The 12,283-nt window shown below is 43.4% G+C and overlaps 2 protein-coding genes and 1 long non-coding RNA gene across 4 annotated transcripts in view; all 3 read right to left on the bottom strand.

The window, feature by feature from the left end:
* The window catches only part of LOC127547246 (zinc finger protein 260-like), a 149,672-nt gene that overhangs the window by 80,122 nt on the left and 57,267 nt on the right, over positions 1–12,283 (bottom strand). The window lies entirely within an intron of this gene.
* The window catches only part of LOC127547244 (zinc finger protein OZF-like), a 170,947-nt gene continuing 158,760 nt past the window's right edge, over positions 97–12,283 (bottom strand). Inside the window, exons 3-5 of the mRNA XM_051974042.1 lie at positions 4,731–4,857; positions 3,567–3,662; positions 97–373 (exon numbers count right to left, since the gene is read on the bottom strand). Coding sequence (XP_051830002.1) covers positions 192–373; positions 3,567–3,662; positions 4,731–4,857 — 405 coding nt within the window. The 3' untranslated portion in view covers positions 97–191. The remainder of the gene's footprint in view (positions 374–3,566; positions 3,663–4,730; positions 4,858–12,283) is intronic.
* LOC127547252 (uncharacterized) overlaps positions 9,874–12,283 on the bottom strand; it is a 67,663-nt gene continuing 65,253 nt past the window's right edge. The window contains exon 2 of the long non-coding RNA XR_007950111.1: positions 9,874–10,262. This is a non-coding gene — a long non-coding RNA (uncharacterized LOC127547252). The remainder of the gene's footprint in view (positions 10,263–12,283) is intronic.

The raw sequence follows: 12,283 nt of genomic DNA, 5'->3' as shown, positions 1-12,283 counted from the left end.
ATGTACAATGAGAGTTTCCTTTTTTACAAAACCTTTTCCACATTGGTTTCCTTCACAATCTCTTTCTCTAATCTGGATTCTCTCATGTGATGCACAGATTTCTCTCCAAATAAAGTCATAGGGACCATCACCCATGAGTCTTTGCTTGTGAGTTTCGAACACAGAATGTCTTAGCTCTGCAGGAATTTTCTTCACTCCAAGTCTGATCTCTGCTTCATCGCACCACCCCCCCACCCCCCCCCAAAAAAAAAAAAAGAAAAGAAAAGAAAGATAACAACAATTAAATAAATGTCAACATGATGCAGGCGCATATATATATTTACATCCCCTTTTCTCTGTGAGCAGAAGAGAAACTGAGTTATTTCTTCTTTTCCTAGGCAAAGAGAAAAATTCTAAATGAGCAGAAGCAATCATTTTAAATCTCATTAGTTTATATTCCAAACATAATTTATTTTTTAAGGAGCTTCATGCACTTACAATGGAACCTCACAATAATCTGTGACAATACTGAACGTGTCTTCATTCTGATGAGGTGCATAAGTCAGGTCAGAATGGCTGAGGGACTTGACCTCAATTCCAGCAGCTTAGACTAGGATTTATATCTTGTGAATGGACATGCTCTGCCTACAATAGGTGACAAATGATCTCCACCCTCAATTTTTCCCTTTCCCTTTCATTATTTGTACTTTCAAAGTTTTTTCCATAGATATGTCATGTGCATATATACTAAATAATGAAATTATTTTATGATCCGTCTTACCTGTAACATAACAAATTTCCATAATAATCACTTTCAATTTTATTCTTTTCTATTACATTATCTGAGGTCATATTCAGAAGGCTAAACTACTTGTTATTTGTAACAATACAATTTCTAACTTATACCTGAGTATAACATATCAAAAGTGATTTTGTACTGACACATTACTTTTTTTGAAACAGCTAATAGTTATTTCTTTTTTAAACAATTATCATGGGGTAGCTAGGTGGTGCAGTGGATAGAGCACCAGTCCTGAAGTCAGGAGGAAGTGAATTCAAATCTGGTTTCAGACATTGAACACTTCCTGGCTGTGTGATCCTAGGCAAGTCACTTAAACCCAATTGCTTCAGAAAAAAAATAAAAACAAAAATGATTATATGGCCCCTACATAGCTTAAGAAACACAATTTTTAAAAAATGCATGAAAATATCCACATCTGAAAATGTGTTTCAGATAGGAAATTAAGATCCTCATCCTGTGATATGGGACTTCCACTATGGCAATCCTTTCCCTTTTAGAAGCTCACAAACCCCTTGAAGGAATGAGATAATGATTCAAGGGATCTGACCCACAAATATCTTAGCAGCACCGTCAGTGGTAAATAAATGTCTCATTTGGTTATATAGGTAGCTGTCCTCTGGGACAATACAGATGTGCATATTTCCACCTTAGCAGTTGTCTTTCAATGATTTCAAGTTCTCATAATCACCCACACACTGCTGTGGAGGACTTTGCTGTGATCCCATTAAACTCTGGCTGCTTCTAAGTGCAATAAGACTTTTGGTTTCTCAAAATGATATTACATTGTTCCCAGCATTACAGGACGATTGAACATTCATATACAAATGGCCACAGGAGTGCAAAGACCCGTGGGCCTGTCTCTTTCTGGACCAGTGGAGTTCTCTCCTTTCTGGGTTACCTAGCAACCCCATCTCTAATTGCCTGAGTAAGATGTGACTTGGGTCTGCATTCCTGCAGCAGTTCTGGCAGGCTACTTGAAAACCATGGTCAGGAGGCAGGGACAGGAGAGGCCATCATGAAATCACCATGGAAGCTCACAACCTTTCAGAAAATCAGACCTTATAGTCTGCTAATTGACATGTGTAAGCTTATTTTCTAATTTGAATGTTTCCTCTTACTCTTCTTCTATCTGGCAGTTTCTCAAAGGAATTGGTTGGTGACATGGGTTGGTCATTCAGGAGGGATTCAGTTACTATCCTTTCAAAGCTTGTGAGCATGTAAATATTATAGAAAAGCAACATTAAAGCAATATTTGAAATTGACCATTGAGTACATTTGTCCTTTAGTGCAAAACTTGTCAAGAGCCAATAAAAATATAAATCTTTTTTTAACAGTAATTGGCAATTGCATTGACTGGCTAGAGTTTAAAAAATGAATTTCCATGTCTCCATTTTTTGTGCAATTCTGTTTTCTACACCATACATATATGACTATGTTTATCATATCTGCTTCAAAATGTGCATAGGGCCTTGAATCAAGAATCCCAGGGTTTAACTTCCACTTAATTAATTTGCTGGTCAAGTTATGGTACTTCTGTCAGATTCAGTTTTTTTATCTGTCAAATGGGCATAATAACAACGGTTAAGTCCTCAGATTCTCATGACAATAAAATAAAACAACACAGAGCATGGCACACAGGGCTCTATAAATGCTAACTATTTTATTTCACTTTGGCTCTTTCCTTCCCAGTTCTGCTTTCCTTCTTAAACCATTATGATCCTCGCCAATTAATGATGCATTGAGGTACTAAATTATTCAGTTTATCTGGTGCACAGTGGGTCTCTCCACGGTTGCTAGTGTATTGTCTACCCCACGATTCTGTGACCTCCAGGAGACCAAGGGATGTCCCTCACTTCACTTTGTGTTCCTGGTGTTTAGCCCAGGGCTGCCATGTAGCAGGCCCTTAATTGTTTTTTCTTTCCTTTCCTTTATTTATTTATTTATATATTTTGTTTTATTTTATAATAACTTTTTTTATTATATATTTTATTTTATTTTACAATAACTTTATATTGACAGAATCCATGCCAGAGTAATTTTTTTACATTATCCCTTGCACTCGCTTCTGTTCCGATTTTTCCCCTCCCTCCCTCTACCCCCTCCCCTAGATGGCAAATAGTCCTATATATGTTAGATATGTTGCAGTATATCCTAGATACAATATATGTTTGCAGAACCGAACACTTCTTTTGTTGCACAGGGAGAATTGGATTCAGAAGGTAAAAAGAACCCGGGAAGAAAAACAAAAATGCAAATAGTTCACATTCATTTCCCAGTGTTCTTTCTTTGGATGTAGCTGCTTCTGTCCATCATTTATCAATTGAAACTGAGTTAGATCTCTTTGTCAAAGAGATCCACTTCCATCAGAATACATCCTCATATAATATCGTTGTTGAAGTGTATAATGATCTCCTGGTTCTGCTCATTTCACTTAGCACCCTTAATTGTTTACTGACTAGAAGTTCTAATAAATGGCTCATGTCTCAAACCTAATCCCTTGGGGCAATTTCAGGAGAGCTCCACTGCCCCAAATCCCTAACAGTGACTTCTTACAGGATCACAGAGGAGCACTGGAAGGGCCCTACAGGAACATGAGTGTGACCCACTCATTTTGTAGATGGGAAACTGAGGTTCACTGAGGAGACCTGGACACTGCTGCCAAGAAATATCCAACAAAGAAATCCAAATCTGGCCTTTCTTCCCTAAACTGAGCATTTACTTCAGGGTAAGTCCCAGAAGCTGCTGGTGACCACAGCTCTCATATCCCTGCTTTCACCTCACTCACCTGGAGAGCATTTCCTCATGCCTTCTTTGTCCAGCATCCACAGTGCTTCCCTTTGCTCAAAATAAGAGGTCACCTCTTCTCTGAGAACTGGAAGCCCTGGACATGGAAATCAGAGAAGATGGAGAGAAGTACTTACCCACTGGGGCTTGTACAGCAAGTCACCTAAGACAGGAAGTGCCCACTATTTGTACAGCTGCCTTTGATAGAGAACCAAAGGCCCTTCCTCCCACCTCCTGTCCTGTGAGACTCCTTTCTGGCAGAAACTTCTGATCCCAAACCTGGGTAAAAAGAATTACTGGATGGGAGCAGTATGAGGCCTGATCAAGCAGGACCTTGAACTTAGTACACACACCTTTTTTACAGGATAGACTCATTTCATAGTTTCCATTTTCCATAACTTAATGAGAGCTGGTGATTCAGTGGAGAGTCCTGGACATGAGTCAAGTGTACCTGAGTTTGAAGTGAGCCTTGCACAATTACTAACTGTGTACCTGTGGGCAAGTCAATTAAACTTTGTTTGTTTTCTCAGTTTCTTCAACTCTCAAATGGAGATAACAATATCACTCTAACTTGGAAAGTTAAGATGAGGATAAAATGATACAATATTTTGTTTTACTTTTAATTTATAAACAAACATTTCGATATCATAGTACATTAAAAAAGATGGTGCACGTGAAACTGTAAATCCACAATGTACAACTTTCTATTAATTTCAAATAGACAACAAAATTAAGTAATTTTTTCCCCTTCACTTTGCCTGTCGCCAACCTAGAGATGGCTGCCATTACATAGAAAATTTTTATACATACATAACTAATACACAGACATGTAAACACACACACACACATACACACACACACACACACACACACACACACACACACACACACACACACACACTTTGGCAGACAAAATTTGTGTCTAGGTAGAGACTAACCCCTAAGATTAGTTCCAGGTTTGAGATGCTTCCACTGATTTAATCTTTGACCTGGAATGGGTAAGAGAGAGCTTCAGGAACAACAAAGGACATCCCCAGGCCCTATCATTCAAGGCAAAGACCAGCATTTTCCCTTCTCTTTCCCCAATCCCCAAATCTTACACCCCGGGGAATGGAGATTTTTCCTTTGATTGTAGGCTTGCAATTATCAAGAGACATGCCCTTACCCAGGGATAGCAGGTTCTTGGCGTTCTCCACCATGACCTCCTTGTACAGCTCCTTCTGAGAAGGGTCTAAGAGCCCCCACTCCTCCTTAGTGAAGTCCACAGCCACATCCTTGAATGTCACCATCACCTAAGTCATCAAAAGTCAGATATGGAGCTGAAAGACCCTTCGAATGTGGAATCCAACCCCCCCTGAATTTATAGGAGGAAACAAAAACTTAGTGCAGGGATTTGCCCAAAGGCATAGGCTTTCTGAGAGTCAGGGTCAGCTTTTAGACTGTGGTCATTAAGAGACTGATAGAATTTGGGATCAGTTGAAATAAAGCTGAGAAATGACTTATTATGGAACACATAATGGAATGGCATCCTAGAGCCACATGGCATATCCCTTTAATGAATTCCTCCAAAGTATTTTCCTTGGTAATGCTTTTGCTTTTCCAACTGCATTTTATATTTCCCACTCCTTGGGCCTATTTTACATCTTCATTTTATCTATAACCTTTTCTCCTAAATAAAACATCTTTTGCCAAAGAGAATGGCCATGTGAATTTTACACATGTTTATTTGAAACACGGAATTGCCACCCTGACCTCATCATGGTCTATGTGTAAACCACATTTTACAGTTTATTTCTTCTAATCTATTATTTCACTTCTTAACATCTGAGAAATTTCTTGCTTTTTTATAGTTTTTGATATTGACCAGAAGACCACATGGGGATTCGGGGAGTCAGGTGGGAAATTGGACTAGGTAGAGAAAGGTAGGAGGCCTGATTTAGGAGGTGGGTTCCACTGATGAAAATTCTCATAGAAGAATGGGGACATAAATCACCTAAAACATCTACTAGTCTTGGGGATGGGAGAGTTGTCACTCTGGGGGGAAACTAGCACTTGGAGAAGAAGGACAGCATGGACAAAGGGTTGGCATTTGTAGGAGACTGTGCAGAAAAAAATCAAAGGACAGCAAGGCAGGATGAATTATCTGGAGGAGATGTTCCCTGCTAGAAGCAGAGTTTTCCCCAACACCTGACCTGATATAGTGTTCTGAAAGGAAGGTATCTGTGCAGTTGGCCTTCATGCTTCAGAAAGCTCCTACAGTACAGCTTCAGCATGGGGACCTTAGAGGCTTTGATTGTATGCAGTGTGAACGAAAAAAGAAAGACCAAGTGAGCAGAGAGCTCAGAGAATGAGAATCTAGGCAAAACAGGAAGGGAAGATGGACAGAGAGGAGAGGGAAAGATGTAGTGTTCTTCTTTTCTAAAATATGATGGTTTTCTGGGAATAGATTTCTTGGAAGGGAGAGGGGGAGCTTCTGGAGGCAGCCTTAGTTTCAGTTCAAATCAATAATCACCTCAGCTGTTAAAGTAGTCTTTTACTGTCTCTTCCAAAATAGCCCAGTACGTTTTCTTCTAGATCTATCTCCTTCCTTGGTTCCAATAGCTCTTGTTGCTTGTCCTTTGCCTCTGCCAGCGTTAGCCTCCAGTTCTCTCTGAATCTTCAGTTCTACTGACTCCTGACTGAGCCTCATCCTTTTATGCTCTTTTAGAGGTGTGAACTCAAAGGTTGACTCCTCCTCCAAGAGTGGGATTGTGGGAGGTGTAACTTGTGAATATCATACTGAATCCTGACTTGTGAACTTTAATGTCTGAGCTAATGTGTAAACTCTCAAACGTGTAAACTTAAGTACATAAGCATTGTTTCTATCAATTCCAGTGAGTTAACACTTTGTAGGGATTCTAACAGAGAGATATCCCTGCAATTAGAAAACCAATGAACAGGACTAGCTGAAGAGCAAGAGAGGGAGGGGAATCTGTAAGAGAACCAAAGGGAAAAGGGAGATGAAGTCAAGCAGAATGAAATGAAGTAAAAGAGATGAACAAATGTCTAGAGAAATTTGAGGTAAAAGACTTATGACATCTTCTGAATGGGACAATAAAGATGCCTACTTCTTTTCAACACATGGTACTTTTAGAAAAATTAACCACTGGGATACAGAGATCCTGCACACAAATGTAAAAAGGTAGAAATGATCAATATACTCTTTCATTCCCTAATGAAATAAGAATGGAAATTGGTTCAGAGCTCAGCAACAAAAAATGCAAACCTAAAAGGAGATTGACCTGTGACAGATTACATTATGGCTAAGTCAGAGAAGAGAACATTGCAATGATTACTTTGTAAATGAAAATGGGGGCAGCTAGGTGGCGCAGTGGGATAAAGTACCAACCCTGAAGTCAGGAGGACCTGACTTCAAATGTGACCTCAGACCCTTATCACTGCCTAGGTGTGTGACCCTGGGCAAGTCACTTAACCCCAATTGCCCTCAAAAAAAAAGCAAATAAAAATGATTAATTAAATAATATCCCAAAATTTCTGGGGTTCAGCTTAAGCAGTCCTCTGGGGGGAAACATAGACTTAAAAACTGAAGATTAAGCATCTTAAAAAAAAATCCTAGAAAAATAAATGAACAAATCCCTAAATACAAAAGACAAGGTGTAATAATTAGAAGGGAAATGGATAAATTGGAAATAAAACATGACAAATAAAAAGAAAACCCTTACCTAATCAGATCAAAAAGAAGAGAGCATAAAATCCAGTCAATGAAATACCAAATTGCAAAACTGAAATCACAGGAAAACCAGAAGGTATAAAAGGGATAATCAATACATAGAATAGAGTTTTATGGTAAAGAAATTGAGAAGAAAAAGCTAAGAAGAATACTGTCAATAGCTGTGTGTGACTTCATAGGAAGAGGTAGTCAGAAAGATGCAGGAAGAAGCAGGAGGTGGATGTGAAGGTACAGGAGGAGGCCGGGATGAGATGTGTAAAGAGGAAGTAAAGAGAGACAAGGGAGGAGAAAGTGAACAAGGGCAAGGTCACCTCCTTCCCCAAGGAAGGCCTTCTCCTCTCCCCCTCCCCCCTCCCTGAGGAGGTGCCTCCTGTCTGCGGCCGCTGGGCCCCCTTGTGGAGGCTTTGGAGATTGCAGACAAGTTTAGCACAAATGATTCAGAAAGCCGTGAAGGAAGCAAAGAACTGAACAGGCTCCCAGGCCAAAAAGCTCTGCAATGGAAAGAGGGGGTGGCAAGGGCCAATATGGCTGATACAGACTCAGAGGAGTCAGGAAGTGAAGCAGGGAGTGATAACGAGGAAGTCCCTGTGGGGGCGCCACTTGTAGTGACCCCTTTGGGCTACTCTAATGGAAAATCACCCCCTTTGGCCTATTCTAGCGCAGTAGCGCCCCCTTGGGGTCACTCTAACCCAATAGCATCTCCTTTATGCTGCTCTAACCCAGTAGCGCCCCCTTGGGGTCACTCTAACCAGTAGCATCTCCTTTGTGTTGCTCTGACCCAGTAGCGCCCCCTTTGGGCCCAGCTAGGCCAAACTTACCAGTTTTCCGGCTCCCCCAGGATCCCACAGAGGCAGACCCAGGTGCGAGCATTCCGGCTTTGCTCAGTCACGCTCTCAGGGAGCATAGCGGGAGAAGAGGAGGAGCTCTGCTCAGGGCTGTCTGTTCTAGCTGCCCCTCCTCCAGGAGCGCCAGGCCCAGCTCTCAGAACGGCGGAGGCGGAGCCCAGACCAGAGGCTTCTGGAGTTAGGCGGGTCCCAGGAGGAGACCGAGCCAGAGGACACGCCCCTGGCCAGCTCGAGGAACCTATAGCAGTTCCTTAACTCCGGCAGACACCGCCTCCTGCCTCAGAGGCCCCGCCCCTTGCACCTCCTGGGCCCGCCCTGCCACTGACGGGAGCATCTCAGAGAGAGAGCAGGGCTTGCCGCCCGGACAAATAGCCTGAAACATTCCAAAGAGCAGCAGACAGGAAAATTCTCTCACATCTGCAACAAACAGTCCCCACGCTTCACCACTGACGTTTCCAAACAAGAAAGCGTCCCCTAAGAATCCTACAAGAATCAGACAGAGACCCAAGGCTGAAACCAAGGAAAGTCCAAACAGAGAAAGGAAACTACAAGTCAAAGAATGAATATTGTCTCCCTTCTCCAATTTTAAACAAAATCCTATCAAAACAACCACCGTAAATGATCCCAGAAACCCTTCATTGGGACCAAGTGGGATTGCTGCCAGGGATACTTCAGCAGGAGGAAAAAAAATGAACACAATCACATTCTAAACCAAAACATCTAAAATCACACAGTCAATTCAATAGATAAAGAGAATGCTTTGGACCAAGTACAACGTCCTTGTGCTAGACACAGGCCTAATGGGGCCAGAATTCTTGGAAGAATGAGAGCTAGAGTTAGACCTGTTCATGAATGGAATAAGAGTACTTGAGGGGAGACTAAATGGAAAAGAAATAAGTTCTGTGAAAGAAAGAATCAAGTTCATAAAATACAACAAACTCTCTAAAAACTCCTAGAGACTAATTGGGAGCCCCAAGACAATGACAAATACGAAACCAAATTCAAGAGACTTTAACCTAGGGAAGAAAATGTAAGGAATCTCAAAGTAAACAAGTCACCAAGAAAAGGGAGCAAGGAAAAACTTAAGTGTCATTGTCCTAGCAGAATGCCCTGAAAAAACAGCCCACACACAAGACTTCAAGAAATTCTTCAAGTCCCCACTATATCCTCAGGAGAGAAAAACTGCACAGGTTACTTTGGTGAGACAGGCCCTGAATTTTTTTCAGAAATGCGCTTTCTGCAGTTAGAAGCACGTTCCTTTCCCAGGTAAAGTCCATAGAGCATGATCTTAGGGGTCACAGAAGACCACATCCTTGATCCCATTCCAGCTCCAGGAGCCTTGGCCAAGTACCAACATTTCCTGATATGGGCAGCTTCCTTTGGTAGCCCTGGGAGCCTCCCGCATGACTAGCCTGTGTGCTCCTGTGTGAATCGAGCTCCCAATGGCCAAGAGAAAAATTCTCAGATTTCTCTCTGCACCTTCCTCGAACTACCTCAACTTCCTCCTAGGGAATCATCGCCAACATGCAGAGCTGCAAAGTGAACGGGAAACATCCCGCAAGCCTCCGGAAAGAATGTCCAATACAATCAAGTACCAAGGAGCCATCATTAGCACCGGGCCCAATGTTAGCAGCAGCGCGCATTAAGGAGCAGAGAACTTGGAAAAAAATATAACAGAAGTCAAAGAACATGATCTTATGGCCAAAGGTAAATTATGAAACAAAAACACGCTATTAGGGGAAAGGACCTTTAATGAAAATTCTTCCAAGCATTCCTAAGGAAGACCATAAATGAAAAAAAACTTTAGAAGTTCAGACACAAGTGAAGAGAAATACAAAAAATAATCCTGAATGAACTTGCTCCAGGGACTCAAAATAAAAGGACAAACCAGTTATATGCAACCATAGTGAGATGATACGTGTCAACTTAGACCCTTCTTTGGGAATCAAAGTAGAGGAAAGCTGGAAATGTCTGTCATGTCTTCATGATCTTAAGGAGAGACTGGAAAGAGGGGAAGTGGGTGGAGAGAAAGGAGGGCTGGGAAATGTTACTTCTGGCAAGGAGGGTGAGCAGGTAGACATCTCCACAAACAAAGGAATGGGGACATCCGAAGTTCTGTCATCTAGTCAAAGGAAGGAAGAATAAATGACATAGGAGGATGAATGGAGGAGTGCAATGTACTCCCCAGTGAAAAGGGGGGAGAAGAAAAAGGGGGAGGGAGTCATAGGGAGGAGAGATGAAGGGAGGGATCAGTCCTGAGCCAAACAAAGTCAAAGGATGTGCCTGAAGGTGTCTTGTTCTGTCTGAGGGGTAAAGGGGCCTGAGGCACTGATCAGAGCTCCTGTGTCCGTAGACATGTGGCTGCAGGGGTGTCACACGTGTCTGTGTGTGACGGGGAAGGCATGGGGGGGGAAGGGCCCCCTATGGCAGCGGCCTCGGCTTAGCACAAAGACCAGGACGCTGAGGAGCAGGGAGGAATCTCGCTGCTGCTGCTGCCTCTCAAGGAGGGCGGGCCCTGGTGCCGAAGGAGAAAGAGGCCTTCAGCAAGTGGGTCTTGTCATTGTGCAGATGGACTGGACCTTGTGTGACTGTTTGGTTTTATTTGTGTTCCCAGTGAAGGGAGAGCTGGTGAAAAAGTGAGACAGTGGAACTTGGGTGGGTGCAAGTGTGTGTGTGTGTGTGTGTGTGTGTGTGTGTGTGTGTGTGTGTGTGTGAGTGTGAGTGTGTGTGTGTATGTGTGTGAGTGAGTGTGTGTGAGTGTGTGTGTGTGTGTGTGTGTGTCAGTGTGTGTGAGTGTGAGTGTGTGTGTGTGTATGTGTGTGAGTGAGTGTGTGTGTGTGTGTGTGAGTGTGTGTGAGTGTGGAGTGTGTGTATGTATGTGTGAATGTGTGTGTGTATGTGTGTACATGTACATATACACACATAGGAACGTTTGTTATGGGCGAGAACTTGAAACAAGGTGCTGTCGGTCACAGAGACAATGGTTGTTTACTATGGTGCTTAACAGGTCTCTGGTTCCTTACCCGTCCTTAGTGCTTACTATAATTCCACAAGATTCAAACCTTTAAAAGACCATATATAAGGCAGGAGCCTCAGCCAGGACTCAGTCCGGGAGATCCAGAAGCCAGAGAAGGCAGTTGGGGAAAACTAGAGAAGACAGAGACGAGGGTGGCCGTCCTCCTGCCTCCCCCATAGAAAGCAAGTCACATTCAGGAGGACCTCAAGGATCTGGCAGAAGCAGAGAAGACAGAGGACTGGCAGCAGGAGCTTAAACTCTTGGAACCAAGGACAGAGAGAGGCCCCTAAGAAAGCTAACCGGGCCCCAGGAAAGGAGACAAGACTTGCAAAGACACAATAAAGGATTTGGACTTTAACCCCTGGCTGCACTTGTGGGGATTACTGAACTGAAACAAAGGCTGTTCCCAGAGACCCCAAGAAACCTGCTCCCAGAGAATACTACATTTTAGAGAAGAATATTACACTGATCAGTCAGTTCCTGAGGCTTCTTGAGGACATGGTGCTGACCCCTGGAGAGATGTTATTTAGTTGTAACCATGAGAAATTGTGCTTCAGGAGCTTCAGGGGAGCTCGGTCACAGGAGACCAAGAGGAGGAGGAGAGACTCTGGGTGGGGAGGGGGCTGGGCGGGCCCAAAGAGAGCAGATCTGATCCCTGGGGAATGGAGCTTCCTCATGAAGTAAGGGGAGGACCTCCCCATCCTCTGTATGTAATAACCCCCCACAGGGGGCGTGTGTTTCAGTGCCCCAGATGCCAGGGGCCCAAGGACTCAGCTGGGCAGGGCAGGGCTGTGACTACTGTGTTCCCCCTGTTTTGTAAGGAAATGACCCATCCCTCGGGCCCTGCAGCTCCACAGCCCATCCTCCCTGTCTGTAGAAATGGCTGGGACTGCGGATGTTGGTCGGGTCTGGGGAAGGACGGCACTCACCTGGGGAGGAGGTCCGAGGCTCCCAGGGCCCATTCCCTCTGGCTCCTGGCTCCCTGTGGAGGTAGCAAAGCAACCAAAGTGACTCCATTTTGTCACGTTCCTCCCTCTGGTCCCTGGTCGTAACCTCAGGGTCCTGTTGCTCCCACCCTTGAAGGACCCACACAAGTGACAAGAGCCAAAGCGCTTACAAACAGAGGT

This window comes from Antechinus flavipes, chromosome 2, assembly GCF_016432865.1.
Source record: "Antechinus flavipes isolate AdamAnt ecotype Samford, QLD, Australia chromosome 2, AdamAnt_v2, whole genome shotgun sequence".
In the NCBI taxonomy this organism is placed as follows: Eukaryota; Metazoa; Chordata; class Mammalia; order Dasyuromorphia; family Dasyuridae; genus Antechinus; species Antechinus flavipes.
Note: the sequence above shows the minus strand (reverse complement) of the source record. Positions and strands in the feature narration are given on the sequence as shown.